General features: G+C 39.0%; 2 protein-coding genes across 2 annotated transcripts; both read right to left on the bottom strand.

The window, feature by feature from the left end:
* Positions 1–3,322: 3,322 nt before the first annotated feature.
* On the bottom strand, positions 3,323–7,600 carry LOC116289784 (uncharacterized). The gene is made up of 4 exons (XM_089039196.1): positions 7,466–7,600; positions 6,753–6,788; positions 5,695–6,126; positions 3,323–5,248 (listed from the first exon to the last, which is right to left on the bottom strand). Exons 1-4 carry the CDS (start codon positions 7,512–7,514, stop codon positions 4,683–4,685), a joined length of 1,083 nt encoding a protein of 360 aa, XP_088895322.1. The 5' UTR covers positions 7,515–7,600; the 3' UTR covers positions 3,323–4,682.
* Positions 7,601–10,223: 2,623 nt separating this feature from the next.
* Positions 10,224–15,496, bottom strand: LOC116289783 (putative ammonium transporter 3). Its single transcript, XM_089039520.1, has 6 exons — positions 15,199–15,496; positions 12,938–13,714; positions 12,487–12,546; positions 12,311–12,387; positions 11,886–12,064; positions 10,224–10,980 (listed from the first exon to the last, which is right to left on the bottom strand). Exons 2-6 carry the CDS (start codon positions 13,687–13,689, stop codon positions 10,375–10,377), a joined length of 1,674 nt encoding a protein of 557 aa, XP_088895646.1. The 5' UTR covers positions 13,690–13,714; positions 15,199–15,496; the 3' UTR covers positions 10,224–10,374.
* Positions 15,497–16,615: the final 1,119 nt, after the last annotated feature.

The raw sequence follows: 16,615 nt of genomic DNA, 5'->3' as shown, positions 1-16,615 counted from the left end.
ACCACCCATATCACTGAACTCTAACTCATTACTTGGGTATTCCTGATGTCCGTAGTCAGCCGGCTTCTCACCATTGGCACCCCAAACATAAACAATGCCAAGCCCATGCGTCTTACCCTCCTTATAACGAAAATCTTTTTGCTGTGGTTTGAACTCATTAATTAACCTTTCCAGGGCTGCGGAGTCGTAGCGGTTATTCATTGGATTAAATGCCCCATCTCCCGGTAGGGGTACGTTAAGCTCCTTCAACAACCTCCTTACCGTAAAGGCAACGTGAAACCGCATAAATGAAATGTGGAACATGTCCGCGGCAACACCACAGCCTTTAGTGGCGGCCCAAATAGCAAAGTTTAACTGCTGTGGCCAATACCGCATGTTGGGTCCTGCTAACCATTCCCTGGCCTCTTTACCTGACGTATGCTTCAACATCGTATTCTTATAGATATTCCTTACTACTACATCAAATGATTGCTTACCCACTGGAATCTCTAAATGCGTTACCAATTTTTCAAAGTTGTTTACACCACCTTCAGCATCGTAAAATGGGTAATCTTCCGTGGTTAATGATAAATTTCTAGGAAAGCTGGGCGCTTTATGCACGGGTGCCTCCTTCGTTATTGGCAAGTGCTGTGCCTTTTTCCTCTCCTCATGCGGCTCCAAGTCCGTATTGCTGTACATTCTTTCGCCGTTATAGTAAATCCCATTGGGTCTTCTTTCGAACTTACTAGGGTCTGCATGCGGAAACATCTTCCTAAAGGCTCTCCAGTTAGCATAGTTACGTTTGTCGCCATGAGGCCACTCCTCAATATCATTCCCAAAAGCGTCGTACATTAGTATATATAATGGATGTTATACCTTCAGCACCTCCACTTTATCCTGATTTACCTAGGGAGGGACCCAACGAATTAAACGCTGAAAACTTTAGGCTCAACAAAGCAAACTTAATCCTGGCTTACTTGGAAGGGCAAGCGAAACACTACGAAGAGGTCAGGAAAAAGTACGCCAGAGCCCGAAGCATACTACATAAAATCGCGATAACTTCCGGGTCCATGTCCGTGGCGTTAACAGGCACTGGCGTTGCTACCTCGCTCACCGGACCTGGAATAGTCGTCGGTGTCCCTTTGGCTAGCGTCGGCGCCGTCTGCGGTATTATTTCGGCTGTTACAACAGGCGTTATGAAACAGTTGTCAAGCAAAATATCCAAGCATGACACGACAATAGCTCTGTCAAGGGCTAAAGTAAATACGATCATTGACCTTGTCTCAAAGGCTTTGCGTGACAGAAAGATAGACAACACAGAATTCTCGCTTATCTTAGCCGAAGAGGAAAAGTACGAGAAATTAAAGTCGGACATAAGGAATAAAAAAACAGTCGTAAAAGATCTTTCCGAGGAATCTCGCAAAAAGATCTACCAGGAGGCAAAAGAAGAGCTTCAAAGAAAGCTTGCTCAGTAAACATCTGCTTTGAAAAGAGCAAAACAGGATTCTATTTACATATTGAACGCCGGCTGTCTGGGTCATATGCGTAATCAAATGTCTGAAGCTATCATCGACGTCGGCACATTCCTGAGCGCCTTAACAACCAGCGATTTTAAAAGTGAATATCGAGTCTACTTTCAAACTTGCTGGTTGTTAAGGCGAAGGGGCATGATCGGAATGTTGTCTATTGTTTTACACGTGAACAACTCATTGTTCTTCCTAGGCACGCCACTTCCGCCACGTGAAAGTAAAAACCCACGGTCAAAGCTGTTATCATTATTATGTCGATCGCCTTGGAATCCATCCTAACAGGGGGTGGTTGGGGTCTATTTCATGGAATATTTCGTAGATTACGTCAGGGTAATAAGGAATATCCTTATCCAGCCGACAAAACATCCACTCGGCTTTTGTCATATCAGAAACCTCGGGAATAGACTTACCGGTAATTTCAGACAAAAGATAGGGAATAGCTTTGTAATATTTCCCTAGTTTTAATTTTTTCAATGTCTTCCGTAGACTTTGTGGGGTTGGCTCTTCTAAATGGTCTATGATTTTCTTCTTTACTTCGTTGTCTAAATATACCGGTCGATAACCTTGGATATGACTCATCCAGTCCCTAAAGTATTTTATTCTTTTGTATGGCGTCTTCTTACGACCTCCGTTGGAATAATATTGTTCCCTGGTAGCACAAGGCACGGCATTACGAATATTTTTACCGCACTCGTAACACTGTGCTGATGTGTCGTCTTCTATTTGCATTTTCTTACCACAACAAATATACTTATTTGGTTTAGTAGGTACAAACTTGGGTTTCAAGCACTTTACACAGAAATCACAAACAAACTCTTTACAATCTTCGCACTCCATATATAGACTAACATATTTGCGCTGTTGCCCCCAACCACACTTGGAGTGGGGATTGTCCGTAGGTGGATTTTTGACGCGGGTCTTACCCGTGTTGAGATTGCGCTGGAACCCCCATTCCCTATACTACTTCAGACTAAAAATCAGACAGTCGACTTGTACCAATAACGCTACTAGTAATAGCTTTAATTTGGGTGGCCTACCGGCACGACTTATAAGTCTATTAGAAGAACATTCTCTTTTAATTAACCTCTATAAAAACAGTCTGGGGCCAGCCTAGAGTCTTTAAGAGTATCGATTTGCTAGGAGAGTCTATAGATCCAAGGCAAGCTATTGTGTTAACGATGAGCGAGTGACGCCAGACTGTAGAGTGGTTAAAAAGTGTTGTTTCACCATTTTCAATTTCTCTTGACAATTGACCTTCGAACCAATAAATCCTAGCTTCTTCTGAGTGGGATACTATTCTTGGGGTGTATGTTACGTCATAGCCACCATGTTGGTTGACTATACAAAGCATTCCTCATTTGCTTCTCTTGTTGAATCAACCAAGATGGCGGCTGTTTCATCGTTATTTATATCTTGAGGGATTTTGACGGAGTCGTGTGGCTGCACCCCACAAGAGTATACGGCAAATTCATAGTCGTAATGTAGCACGTAACTGTGACTACGCGTTGTGATTGGATGAATTACTGGAATAGAATGGAAATAAAAGCCATTTTGATGTTACGGTATGTCGTAACTGTAACTACGCGTTGTGATTGGATGAATTACTGGAATAGAATGGAAATAAAAGCCATTTTGATGTTACGGTATGTCGTAACTGTGACTACGCGTTGTGATTGGATGAATTACTTTAATACAAGAATGAACTATTAATGAAACCCATTTTGATGTTACGGTATGTTGTAACTGTAACTACGCGTTGTGATTGGATGAATTACTTTAATACAATAATGAACTATTAATGAAACCCATTTTGATGTTACGGTATGTTGTAACTGTAACTACGCGTTGTGATTGGATGAATTACTTTAATACAATAATGAACTATTAATGAAACCCATTTTGATGTTACGGCATGTCGTAACTGTAAGTACGCGTTGTGTAATTCAGTATTGAACGTATATGTTATACTCATACGAAAATCGCTCTAACAGGTTAGTTTTAGTTTTTCAACGTAATTCTTGCAAAGATGACCTACAAGGCAGCAAGCAAGGTATAAACGTACTCGGCCCCAAACAATACTTATTCTCTTCGAAGAAATGGTCTTTTAAACTTTGAACCTTTTATGTTCTATCATTGTCTTCCTGTTCAATTAGGAGCCCATCAATTTGTATCAAGATTAGCGAAAAGCAAACATCTTAATGGACGGTGTACAGCAAGCACATCTGATCTACTTTCACTTCCTGATACATTTAGATTCCCCTGTCATTATTTAAGTCGAGAACTGATAAGTTGCTTATCGAGAACAGTTGCCGGATTTATGTTCAGCGTCAGAGCTGTGACGAGGAATATCCTAAATTCCTATCGAAAATTTTGATCCCAAATCCCTAAAATTTTATCTTAGAAACTTTAATTCCTGATCCCAACAATACCAAAAATCATATATAATCCTGCCTATCGTTTTTCTCTTATCCCTGATTTCTGGTTTTCCTAATTTCGATCTGTGATGACATCTGACCCCATAGCTATGCATTGCCTTATTATCAGGGCGACACCAAAGGAAAGCAACTTGTCTCGCAACAGCGTTGCGCGACACAAGTTGCATGAAGTATTGCAGCGCGTAACCTACAGCGCAATTTGAAAAAAATGTCATTTGCGAGACAGGTTGCAGCATTCGTTGCGAAAAGTAGCTAAATTCGTTTCTACTTTTGGCAGCGATTGAGCCTTCGTTGCACCGTGTAATCGCTCCTCAAGAAGTAGCCAATTTCCGTAACTGGACAAAGGGGGCGCCATTTTACTATATAAAACTAAACATATATTGTCTTATCACTGGGGTTGGGTGCAAAAGCAGTATATTATGCACTTACTGACGTTTGAAAGAACAACAGAACCCGAAAGACTTTTCAAAATGCCGTCATCTTGTAAGGTTGGATTAAAACCGGACATCGTCTCAGTAGTATTACTGAATCAAAAGCTAAGATGAAAACGTAAAATTCAAAACGTATGTAATCATCGCGTAATTTAAGAGCCTACAATTGGTTTTTGTGCAGTTGCTGCAGACAACAGACAGTAAAAAATAAATCTTAGGATCAGTTGAGTTCCCTTCGGCTGTCTACCGAAGGCCGCAAAGACCTTAGACGCACACAACACCGATAGAATCCCGAACGAAAACTTTTGCTACCGAATGCTTCCCGACGAATGTCGTCTAAAGCCAGACTCAGATCGAGTTCTTTGGGTACCTACAAGGAATGACTGCGCATGCGTGGCTGTAGGACTTATTTGATTGTTCCGTCTGATCGATGTGGGTGAGCCAGTTGATAGCCTTCTTAGCCCAGGTAATCGTCTCTTAGAGAAAGGAGACGAGTGGATTAGTACATGTGTCCTGAGTTCCCTCTGAGGTAGGATCAATGTCTGTTTGCCTTCCTCGTTCGTCACCACTAACTGTGGCAACGAATAATTACGTGGAGTGAACGCTCGAGACGACAAGGGTCTGCTTGAACAAATACTCCCTCTAAGTGACTGGGTCTCTGAATTAGGCGTTGCTCGAGGCAAACTCTTCATACTCGCTAAGGGAGCCTGGGACGAGTTCGAAGAAACACGTGACGACCTGGTGTTGAGGCGACGTCTAGCGCGTTTTCTTAGGAGCGAGTCTTTCCCTCCAGCTGCCAAGAATATGATTCCAATCACGATAATCAGAGATAATGTGACTACCCCGATGATTAAAGCAATGGGAACTTTTTTACCTGAATGCGGAAAAAATATAAATAAGTTAGAAATGTTGTTTTTGTAGTAGCAGACATGGCTGTGGTTTGGTGCTGTTGCACATGCGCATTTTATCTCATATTATGTCAAGCATGCAGCAATTTGTTTGAGTTCCTGAGCGGTTAGACTTCAATGGTATGGGCCGCCCTTCAAAAATATCTTTTTCTTCCATTATGAAATTCACCATAATATTGAGCGAGCTTGTTATCTTCGCGAAATAGATATTTGCCAAAACGTATTTTGCAACCATAATTTCCCTTCAAAGTTAAGCTCGCCGGAAAATAAGCCCATCCAAAAAGTGCACAATACAAGTATTAACTTATCTTTAGCTAATAATATTAGCTTATCATTAATACAATTTAGAGGTTTAATTTAAAATTACCGCGGTAACTGTTTCAAAAGTCCCATCTAAAAAAGGAACACTTACCATCTGGTGGATCTTGTCTCGTGTCTTTGATAACTTCATAATCAGCCTTAAATCCTTTGCCTTCCACGCGAAGGTTTGAACGGAATTGTACCCACATGAATCGAGTTGTAGATCTTACAGAAAATTTCCCAAGAATCCCGCAATAAACACCCAAAAGAGATGCCGAAGATTTCCATCCATCGTACACCCGTACAAAATCTACATCAACGCAGTTTCTACTATTCGAAGAAGAACTTGGTTCTAGTTCAAATATGGTGAAGGTCAACTGTATGACGTAACCGATTGGACCGCTTATTGTCCAATCACAATGCGTGTTAGATGGATAGGGTGATGTGAGCGAGTAGTCGGGACTGTAGATTGTACCTTGGGAATTATTAATACTGAGGTTGGTATTGATGCTTGGAGGATTTTGTTTTGAACATCGTGAGTTACCTCGGAGAAAAAAAAATCATAAAATCATAAAAGATGATGAACAAAATATTTATATTTTGTAAAATATTTTAGAATAAAATTTCACGAAAAGATCTTTATTCGATAAAGTTCTAAGCTGTATTATACATCAATCATTTCTTGCTAATCATCGCGCGAATTTAATAGTATCACGATGGGCTATGGCATTCTATCCAATACCTAGGATATGTACACTAACGTACCCTCTTACTAAACTCTAAGCTACTTGGATTAGAGAGAAAGTCCAACTATGGACCTCTCGTAGCGCTAAACTTACTGCACATGCCTGTACACCAAAATAACTAAACACTGTTTCACCATTTCGGTGTTTCAAAAAGTCGAAACATATATATTTCCTTTCCCACTCACTGATGAGAATAAATTTTAACATGCGTACACACGTTGCGAATCACCTGCAAAGCTGCATGAAAAAGGCTGTGTTTTGGGTGTCACACGGTTCCATATTGCATGAGACGTTGCATTCTGCGTCGCAGTAATAGTTAGTCACTTCTACTTCTGCCATGCAACGTTGCATGCAGCATCGCACCGGCGTGTGTCGGCACCTTAAGTTATCTATTGTTTGTTTAGAGTACATTGCTATCACTCACCTTTAACGAAACTTAGCTCCATACACAAAACACAAACTACAAGACAAAAAAGGAAATTCAATAAAAACTGGTTTCTTTCGTTTAACAACACAACTCAAGAAAAGAGTTTCGACTTTCAGAGTCACAAAGATGTAAGTTATTTAATTTTATCAGTGAAAGTTGACTGAAAAAAGTCTTAAGCAAAGTCTCTGTAATCCTCTGAGATTCGTAAAGGATTAGTTTACTAGAGAAATGTCACAAGTCATTTTTCGATTCTGATGATATTCACTTTGTCGTTCAGTAAAGTTGACTCCATTACGGAGTGTTTGCTGTTTAGTTTAGTCATTTAGTTCACAAGGATTGAAAATGTTAAATGTCAATTAAAATAATCATTTCTTTTCATCGAAGGAGCTTAACGCAGAGACAACAAACGATTTGAATAAACTAATTAACATCAGAACTTGGGGCATTTAGTGAACTCAGTTCGGAAACGTTTTGAAGAATATATTTTCGAGGGAATAAACTTAGATGTTTCGAATTCAAGCGTTCATTTTTTTAACTAAAATATAAAGTAGAAAATAGATTGTTTAAGATTCTATCGGAAACAGGAGAAACAGTAATGTATCTGTAAAGTCTAGAAGTGCTTACTGAACCACTTCATTGCATTCTCCATTAAGTAAAATTACGAACATTACGTTCAAAACAACAGCAAAATTACTCGACATCTTACTTACTTAATATTGACAAACATTGTAGACATTCGTTCATATATTTGGTAGACATCTCAAAAAGACGGTTATAATTTCACCGCCACGAATTGCTGTGTTCACCATCAACCATTATCTCAACCATTACTATCATGTAAAAACGCAAGGAGCGACGTTGCCGTGGAAACAAACACCTCGGAGTTTAGTAGGCAGTGACAAAGAGATTAGGGTTCATTGTTCGAGAAAAATGGGCAAAACAAGAGACAAAATTAAAAGTGGTACACGCACAATACTGAAGTGTTTAAAAGAAAACATTGTTCAGTTAATATATTGAATCCCTTTTTTTATCTATTGATGACAAAGATGCCTTCTAGAAAGCTGTAAACCCACCCAACATTTCATCTAGTTTATTACAGCTCTATCTAGTTATTTAGTATCAAATTGCAGTGCCGAAGATGATCACTTTTTGAATCAACATTGAAAACAGTTTAACAAGTAAATTTCTTTCACAAAAATTGATGAGAACCATGTAACAAAGTAACAATGGTTGGCGTGGAAAAAGCGGCACTTTGCTTGCCATGGTGACACTTTACGTGTGTAGTTACGTAGTTATGGATGGAACACATCAGGTAGAATTGAGAAAACTGTGTTTTTCAACTTTAACCAATTTTGCTTCGAAATGATACAATCGCAAGCTGTTACTACCTCAAAGAAGATAAGAAAATGATTTTTGAAAATATTCCTTCACAACCATTAATATTTGACTGAGGTATTTGTCTCAAGCTTTCAGGTTTCTTTTTTCTTACGCGCTCTCGCGGTGTGAACTCCACAAACCCCTCTGGTATCGTTTGAGGCTTGATATTTTGATTCCACGAGAAGAGTGATTTTACAGCACTTTGAACTAGAGCTAGCGATAGAGTAAAGAATAGGATGTAGCGTAGATTGAATACACAATACGACGATACTAATATTCTGTTTAGCAAGATATAGTGAAAGGAGTTCACAATCAAATCTGTATCTCTTTTAATTGGTAGATGAATCCAGCAGAGTCAGTAACGCTGTTATTGAAAGCATCATTGAAAAGAGTCAGTCTTTGACGTAATTGAATGATCGCCAGATTAGAATTGGGTTGATCTTAGTTTGGTTGCTTTGCTGCCCAAAGATGACGACATGATTATTCGATAATACATCGAACAGTTAATAATATAAGAAAAAATCACGACAATAATGTAGAAGGCATTACTATTATCTAACCGGTTGAAAAGTCAAAAGCTACTCTCAAAAATGAATTGTCCTTCTATTAGGTATTGCCCTATGTTATCCGACGAAGGACTAGCGTCCGGAACAGTCAGTAAGTTTTTTCATCTTTTCACGGTGTATAATTTACCTTTTCATCATTACTGTTTCATTAGAAACACCGACGCAGCTCACACTAGTTTTTAGCTAGTTATATCTTCTATGTTATCCTATACTAATTAAGAGAACAAAGACTACATCCCGGGCGTAGAGTGCATCTCACATCTCCCTCGCAGCCCAAATTATATATATTTATTGTATCGCCCGAGATGTAGTCCTATTGCGCATCTCCAGTGATTCACAGTGAAAATCATTTGGTAGCCATTTTTTTCAATTCGTAACACTACTGAGAAAGCCGACAAAGCTACTCTCACAAAAGGATTGTCTGCTGACAGCTGCAGCTTTGAATATGAGTGAAAAGTAATAGGGTAGTCTTTCTTTCTAAAAAGGATAATGTAACGACTGATAACAATATGCATAAAAAAAAAGAAAGAAAGAAGGAAAAGAAAAGAAAAGAAAAAAAAAAAAAAAAAAAAAAAAAAAACAAAAACAAAAACAAAAACAAAAAAAACCAAAAAAAAACACGACTCCACTGTGCCATACCCCCAAGACATCCGCAGAGCTGAGGCGGCGTATGGACTTCGGACCTGACGGCGATTAAATCCTTCTGCCCTTGGGTGCACGAATTACGCAAGAAAATGTTCTAGCCGAAGCATCAGGGGAGAGACCAGCCGGCCCCCAGACCATATCGGCTAATCCCTTGCATCTCTGCCACGCACGGAATCGGTTGAAAAAATACGGTCAAAAAGTTTAGTCTATCTGGTGCATTGTTTTCACGGCTATTGTTATGCTGATTCACCTGAAACCGTGGTCCAGTGGGAAAAAAACTTTTTCCATATTATGACACTGAGTCAAGTCCGGTTGAGGAAGTTACTACCTGGATGGGTGACCTGAAACTTGTGTCTCCTAATAAATTCTTCTGATTATTATTATTATCATTTTTTTTTTTTGCGTAACTTTCATTTCAATTACAATCCGTTTTAGTTGAGAAATCGTCCAAAATTAAAAGCTGCCGGGCATATTTGATCCGTGACCGGTACCACGAAGAGTCGTTCGTATTCTGTGCCAATAAAAGACATGCACGTCAAGCTTTTCTAGAACCTAGTTCCAATCGTCTAAAGCTGGCAGCAACTCGGATAATTAGCGGCATATTCTAGAGGCCTAACAAGCTTCGTGTAAAACCGAGGGTAAATAAAGTCTTCTAATCTATCTCGTTTCTTATATTTGCAGCAACTGGCTTCTTTTTTTTTTCAGCAGCTTGTTTCTTATACGTATACGACTCGTCTAGAATACATCAACTAGTTTCTTAATTGAAGCAACTCGTCTAACTTGCTGCATGTCCCTCCACCGTAAACTCATGGGCGTTCCTATACGTTCATCCCATCCATTCAGGTCACCAAATTTTTAACAATTTACTACGGACAGGACATGTTTGAAGAAAGCTTTTCTCATTATTTTACTCGAATTCAAAGTTTGGAAAACGGGTTCCAAATTTTGAATTTATCTTATCAAATAATTTAAATGTACGTTGATTTTTAAGAATAAGAGACAAACAAGATAATTTTGTCATTAAGTTTTCGTCATTTTTTCGAATTCTTTTCTTCAGTAGGATTTTGATCCTTAACCTCCACCAACTTAGTTCCTCTTTCTTTGGTGCTTTCTTCATTCTGAAAGGCAGCGTTATCAAAGCACTCCTTTACTATCGTAAAAGATCCTGTCGATTGGCTGTTTATCATCGTGATTCCATGCCCTAAATCGGAGCTTTTTCGTCTCCAGCACTCGACAGTTTGGCTTCTCAACTTCAGTCGTGAAAAATACGCGGTTTTGCGGGTCGCAGTTTTGGCGTTATCGACTTTGGAATCAGTTTCCGACAAAGATTTGGTTTTGTCGTCTTCTTTTGCATCCACGGTCTCATTCTGATTTGATGGCTGCTCTGGAAAATCGTACAACGCTGATAAATCATTAAATATTCCGTGCTCCGTCTGGTCTGCTCCTATGATTTCTTCCACTAGGCTTACTCGCAGAGGAATGATCTTGTTAATCACTGTCAGTTCTAAAAATGTGGTTACGGAGCTCCAGGCCGATACAGAGATAATTGTTAGGAGTTGAGCTCCGAGGAACGACCATGGACCTCCTTTGAAAATACCAGCGTTGTGGGTAAAACGTTCTTCGAGAACACCTCCTCCCTGTAGCAAAAAAGAGAGAAAAAATTCAAAATGTTTAATAGGCTGTATTCACTTGTCGGACCTAATTGATTATAGGTACGTTACGGCGTCAATCAGAAGTACAAATAATTTTTCTTTGGGGTTCTGTTCATTGGAGATTTCATTTCAAACATTGTCAGTAAAGTCAACTCATCCACAGGGAAGACAGACTTTGAAGGTGCGAAACCCCAAAGAGAAGTTATTTACACTTCTAAATGGATGTCACTATTGAGAATCTAAGTACTGCAAGTGCTGTATAAATCAGCTCTTCATCCAGTGTCCCGTAATGCGGCAAACCATGTCGAACTTATAACATTTTGGCAACACTAGAGAAAAACGTTTGCGCATGCGTGCATTTTAGCACGTATTTTAAGAATTTTGAAGAGTTTGAGTGAAAAAATAAATGTTTGTTTTCTCCGAGAATACAAAAATGTTCGCGAGTATACTTTTGTCAGACCAAGATACTGTATTAACAAACACAATGTGAAAGAATTACTCTTAAGTTTCAAGCATGGACACTAAGTTTTGGCATTTTATGAAGTCCAATTTATCAGGCATGTTTGAAAGTCAAATTTACATATGTTTTGAGTAATTCGCATACGGATTCAGAGCATGCGCAGATGTTTTTCACTCGTGTCCATGTTGGCCGTATAATAGAATCAGCATTTATTCCAAAACGATTAGGAGTCGAATCTAATTGTATTAGTTTCGGCACATGAGTAGATAGGCGTATGAAACGGGCCTTAGTTCTTTAAAGTGGCTGGCTCTTAGCAGTTTTTTCTGTCCACAATTGCGATTTTCAGTCACCAAATAATTAGTTTTACCACAGCTGGAAAGATCAGATTTTCAAAATTAATATCAGGTACAAGTAAAAGTTCTAGTGTTACCTCGGCAAATAGCCCGACGGCTAATAAGCCCCAGACTCCAGCGAATGCGTGGGTAGGAACACAGCCGACTGGATCATCGACCTTCAATTTCTCGAGGAGTCGACAACCAGAACAGGCAATCAAGGCACCAATACTGCTAATGACTAATGCTTCCCATGGACGAACTATGGAACAGACGGCTGGGAAATAGAATATATGGTTAATCGTAACTGAGGTAACCTGAGGTGCGCTACAACTGTGGTGTTGCGCTACAGCACAGCACAGCACAGCACAGCACAGCACAGCACAGCACAGCACAGCACAGCACAGCACAGCACAGCACAGCACAGCACAGCACAGCACAGCACAGCACAGCACAGCACAGCACAGCACAGCACAGCACAGCACAGCACAGCACAGCACAGCACAGCACTATTTCCCTCTACCTGTTATACTGACGAGACCTCCAAGTATCCCAGTAACGAACACAGGAATATCGAGTTTCCCTTTGTGGAACGTGTAACTAATGAGGGAAAATAACTGTTAATATAACTATATATAACTATACATACTAACCACAGTGTTTGATATACTCAGTAATAACTCATGGTTGTGTTAATACCTGTAGAACATTCCCATGATCCCTCCGCCTATCGAGCCGTTGATCGTCACCACCGCTGACCTGCATGACACACAAATACAAACACACTGAGCATGCGTCATTATACGCTAACGAGTAAACACGACACTATAACACCCTCTCTCCTTAAAATCCTACACACCAAATTCCAATTTGTTTTGTGAGTCAGCAGTGCCCTGACTTAGATCAGCCCAGAGGTTGTTTCAGGGTTTAATCCGCGGGTTAGCCGTGCCCTGACTTAGATCAGCCCATAGGTTGTTTCAGGGTTCTATCTGTGAGTTAGTCATGCCCTGACTTTGATCAGCCCAGAGGTTGTTTCAGGGTATCGATAAAATTGATTTTTGCTTTGCTTTGCATAATATAATCATCACTACTATGTTCGGAGATATATTGTTGCACAAAGCCAAAACTCAACCCAATCTAGCTGAAATACCTTGAAGCCAGCTTCCACTTTGCACCGCTGATCCCAAAAGTGCTTCCACAGTTGAACCCCAACCACCCCCACCACAGCATGAAGGTACCCAGCAGCACATTAGTTGGGGAGGCCATTTGTTTTTCTGGTGTTCGGGGATCAAATCTTCTATTCCGTGGCTTCAGCATTAAGGTAGCCACCAACCCACTGGTTCCTCCCACCAGATGTACCGCTCCACCTCCTGCGATGTCCACAGCCCCTAGTTTGTGAAGCCAGCCCTCGTCGTCCCAGATCCAGTGGGCAGGGAAGCAGTATGTGATGGTATTGACAAACGAGAAAAGGGTGTAGGCCTTCAGGTTGGCGCGTTCTGCCATTGCGCCTGATACGATGGTAGTCGCCGTGGTCGAGAATGAGAGCTGGAAAAAGTACTTGGCAAATACTCCGCCCATTTGTGTTTCATCGGCATCTGTGAGGAAGTACCCCAGCCCACAGAATCCGTTATTGCGACCTTTTATACCAAAGCTGAGCGCGAAGCCAAACAACCAGTACGACAACCCGCCATAAATGACATCCACGGCGTTCTTGACCATGATGTTCGCTTCGTTTTTACGGGATACCATTCCGGACTCCAGCAGTCCAAATCCAGATTGCATGGTGAAGATGATGAATGCGCTGGTCAGGATCCATGTTGCATCGTCTGAGCCGATGTGGTTTTTATCAGTCAATAAGGAAGAAGTACTGTTGGTGACGTTGAAGGATGGCGAGGCGTTCATTTTGAAGTCTTTGAGATGTTTAATTCTAAAACCCAATAAAAGATATTGATTTGAGTTTCAAGATCCCAACAATACCCTAACCCACCATCTCAACAATTCAACGACCCACGGGCGGATCAGGGGGGATGGGGGGCAAAGGGGGGCTAAATCCCCCCTTCAGCAGAAAAAAAAAAAAAAAAAAAAAAAAAACCTGAAGAATTAGATGCTTTTTTTATTACTTTCCGTTGTGTTGACGGAAGAAACTCAATTAGCCCCCCCTAAACTCAATTAGCCCCCCCCTAAAATTTTAGCTGGATCCGTCCTTGCAACCCAGTAACCCACCAATAAAATAACGAAAAAAATTATCCATTTCAGCGAAGCCGGAACGATTTAACACGAATTGAATTAAAGAAAACGTAAGTACAGACTATCAAAGCCGTAGACAAAACAAAGAAATGGTTTAACTTGAATACATGTACAGAGTTGAACCTCCCACCTGTTCTTAGATATCAACCATGGTCAAATATATCTCTATTCACAGGCAAATTTTCAGTTTTGGTAAAAATATAATCCGTACGTATTGAACGAAATTACCAAGTGAAAAAAAAAACTACAATCAATTTGAATCATTTCTGTACTTTTCGAAACTATATATTTAAGGTCTTTAGACGCAATTAACAGTCGAGTCATCTCAAAATTCCCCAAGTTTTTGAGTGATATTAATGAATAGTTTTTTGCATTTTAGATTTAAAACTCAGTTTTTGTCATCAATAATATGGTTGTATATTCAATTCTTCCGAGCTCACACCTGGGGTTTTAGAGTTGATTTGGGATCAATGAAGAATTTCCCTTTGAAAGTTTTTCCTCTCATACATTTGTGATTCAAAACCGGTTTCTTTACTTTCAAAATCTTTCAAGATGTAAAGAAATCATTGCGATTCATGTCTCATAGTCTGTTGTGAATTTCGACAGTTTTAAGACAAAAATAACTGTATGAAATGTAAAGAAAATTCAGTCGAAGCTTTCGCACTATTCACCGTATACAAACTAGTTGACTTTTTTAATAAAATTAACCGTGAACCAGACAAGATTCAAATTAAAAAGTCGGGCAGCTTTCACAGAAATTCAATTTTTGCAATAATGATCATAAAAACTTTTGAATTTATAGCAAAATCCAATACGAGAAATTTGTTAAAAGAATGATGTAAAATTAGAGACTTTTGTCAGAAATTTTTGTAAAATTGGGTTTTCGATAGATTTGGCATCGATTTGATTTTAACATTTAAGAAAGTTTTGTGAGCTTAACATATATTGTTAATAAATAATTCAAAAATTATGAATTATAGCAAAATTATATATACATTTAACGATAACTAAAATAATATTTTTTGTTGGAAATTGCTAAACATTTTTGCGAATTTAAGGTAGTTTTCGATAGATACAAATGTTGTGAGCTTGACATATATTGTTCATAAATAATTTAAAAATTAAGAAAATAAAAATGTCTAAAACTGAATCAAACTGACCTACCATACAATCCAGAGTTTCGTTTTTCCTACGATCCTATGCACTAAAAAACCCGCTCGCCAGTGATTGCTTGGAAATGGTTCGTTTTGGACAGTACCAGATCAAACAGCGTTTCTATTTATCATTTTCGTTCATTTTGTGCAGACCTTTTCCGGCTTATTTTCTTTCCCTCTACTTGAACTAACTTTGTTTCTATGAAGGAAAAAACATCACGTAGAATTTTCTCTTGATTTTGAAGGTAAACTATATGAATTTTTTGCCTTATTTTGATCTTATGCGAAGGCTAGAAACAAAGGCCATTCAACGCCGAGGTCTGATAAGTCTGTCGAGATAAATGAAAATTATAATATTACAAAAGAATTTTTACCAGGTGTTTTTCTTTTGATATAAAAGGTAGAATAAAGAACGGAATTGATCAACGCCTTCTTGAACGCTCGAGTTAATTTGAGTAGAAGGAGTACTTTCCGTTCCAAATGGTGACTTCAACAGTGTAAATCTGAATAAAGCGAGAAGAGAGCGTTGATTGTTTTACTAACCACGATTTTTATGCTTCGCGATTTATTAAAGACGGCATTATTTTGGACTTGGGGACGGAAAGCTACGATAATATCCAGTTAATGAGTTGGGATGAACATTAATTGCATCGTTAAAAAACAAATTAGGATTAACAAGAAAACAACATGGCTGCCACTTCATTTACTTGTAAAATTCATGAATATTTAATGAGGGCCTAAGCCAATCCAGCTTTAGAAATCAGGTCACATGAATATCATGTAAAACCTGGTAAACTCGATACAAGCCTTACAATGAAAATGCTAATTAGATATAACCATTGGTGGATGTATACTGTTTGTTTAGATTAAATTTATGCTAATTATTGAACATTGATTGTGTGACTTATGTCACGTGGACTTTTATCACGTGTTATGATAACATTGATTTATGTAAATGAGTATCAAGACAGTTTTTTTGGTTTTCACAAATGTATGACACGTATTTTGCTAACCTGGACTATCAAGACGTTATTGCTAACCTGTACTTTACATGATTGGAATTTTATGGAAGTGTAAGAAGTATGTCTTTATATAGTCGCCACAGAAGTAAGTTGTATGAATTTTATGATTCATTATACACGATTGTAATCGTAAATATTAAGCTATGTGATCTGCATGTTTTAGATCGAATACACTACATTACTACACAATAAACAAGTGCTATACGGTTTGTGGTGACTCTGGTAACTTCTTCGCGGTACATCATTCGATTTCTTTCAAATTCGTCCGTGGAGAAGGGAGAAGTGATGGAAGAAGAACAGCTGAAAACAGCCAAGAACAGTAGAAGATTGGCGAAGTCAACGCTAACACGATGTGGTAATGCTTTAATGACGTTATTAGATAAACAACGGCCTTCTGATGAGGTA

Source organism: Actinia tenebrosa, unplaced genomic scaffold (assembly GCF_029948245.1).
Source record: "Actinia tenebrosa isolate PJP-AT-01 unplaced genomic scaffold, QUT_ActTen_1.0 PGA_scaffold6__47_contigs__length_16458017, whole genome shotgun sequence".
Lineage (NCBI taxonomy): Eukaryota > Metazoa > Cnidaria > Anthozoa > Actiniaria > Actiniidae > Actinia > Actinia tenebrosa.
This window is presented reverse-complemented; position numbering and strand designations above follow the sequence as displayed.

Excerpts from the sequence above, each read along its gene's own strand:
- LOC116289784 (XM_089039196.1), bottom strand. The coding sequence starts at position 7,514 with ATGTCTACCAAATATATGAACGAATGTCTACAATGTTTGTCAATATTA. Across the intron at positions 6,789-7,465 it reads ACAATGTTTGTCAATATTAA|TTTGTGTTTTGTGTATGGAG; the intron begins GTAAGTAAGATG and ends TTTGTCTTGTAG. Across the intron at positions 6,127-6,752 it reads GGAGCTAAGTTTCGTTAAAG|GTAACTCACGATGTTCAAAA; the intron begins GTGAGTGATAGC and ends TTTTTCTCCGAG.
- LOC116289783 (XM_089039520.1), bottom strand. The coding sequence starts at position 13,689 with ATGAACGCCTCGCCATCCTTCAACGTCACCAACAGTACTTCTTCCTTA. Across the intron at positions 12,388-12,486 it reads ATCATGGGAATGTTCTACAG|TTACACGTTCCACAAAGGGA; the intron begins GTATTAACACAA and ends TTCCCTCATTAG. Across the intron at positions 10,981-11,885 it reads CCGTCGGGCTATTTGCCGAG|GGAGGAGGTGTTCTCGAAGA; the intron begins GTAACACTAGAA and ends TTTTTGCTACAG.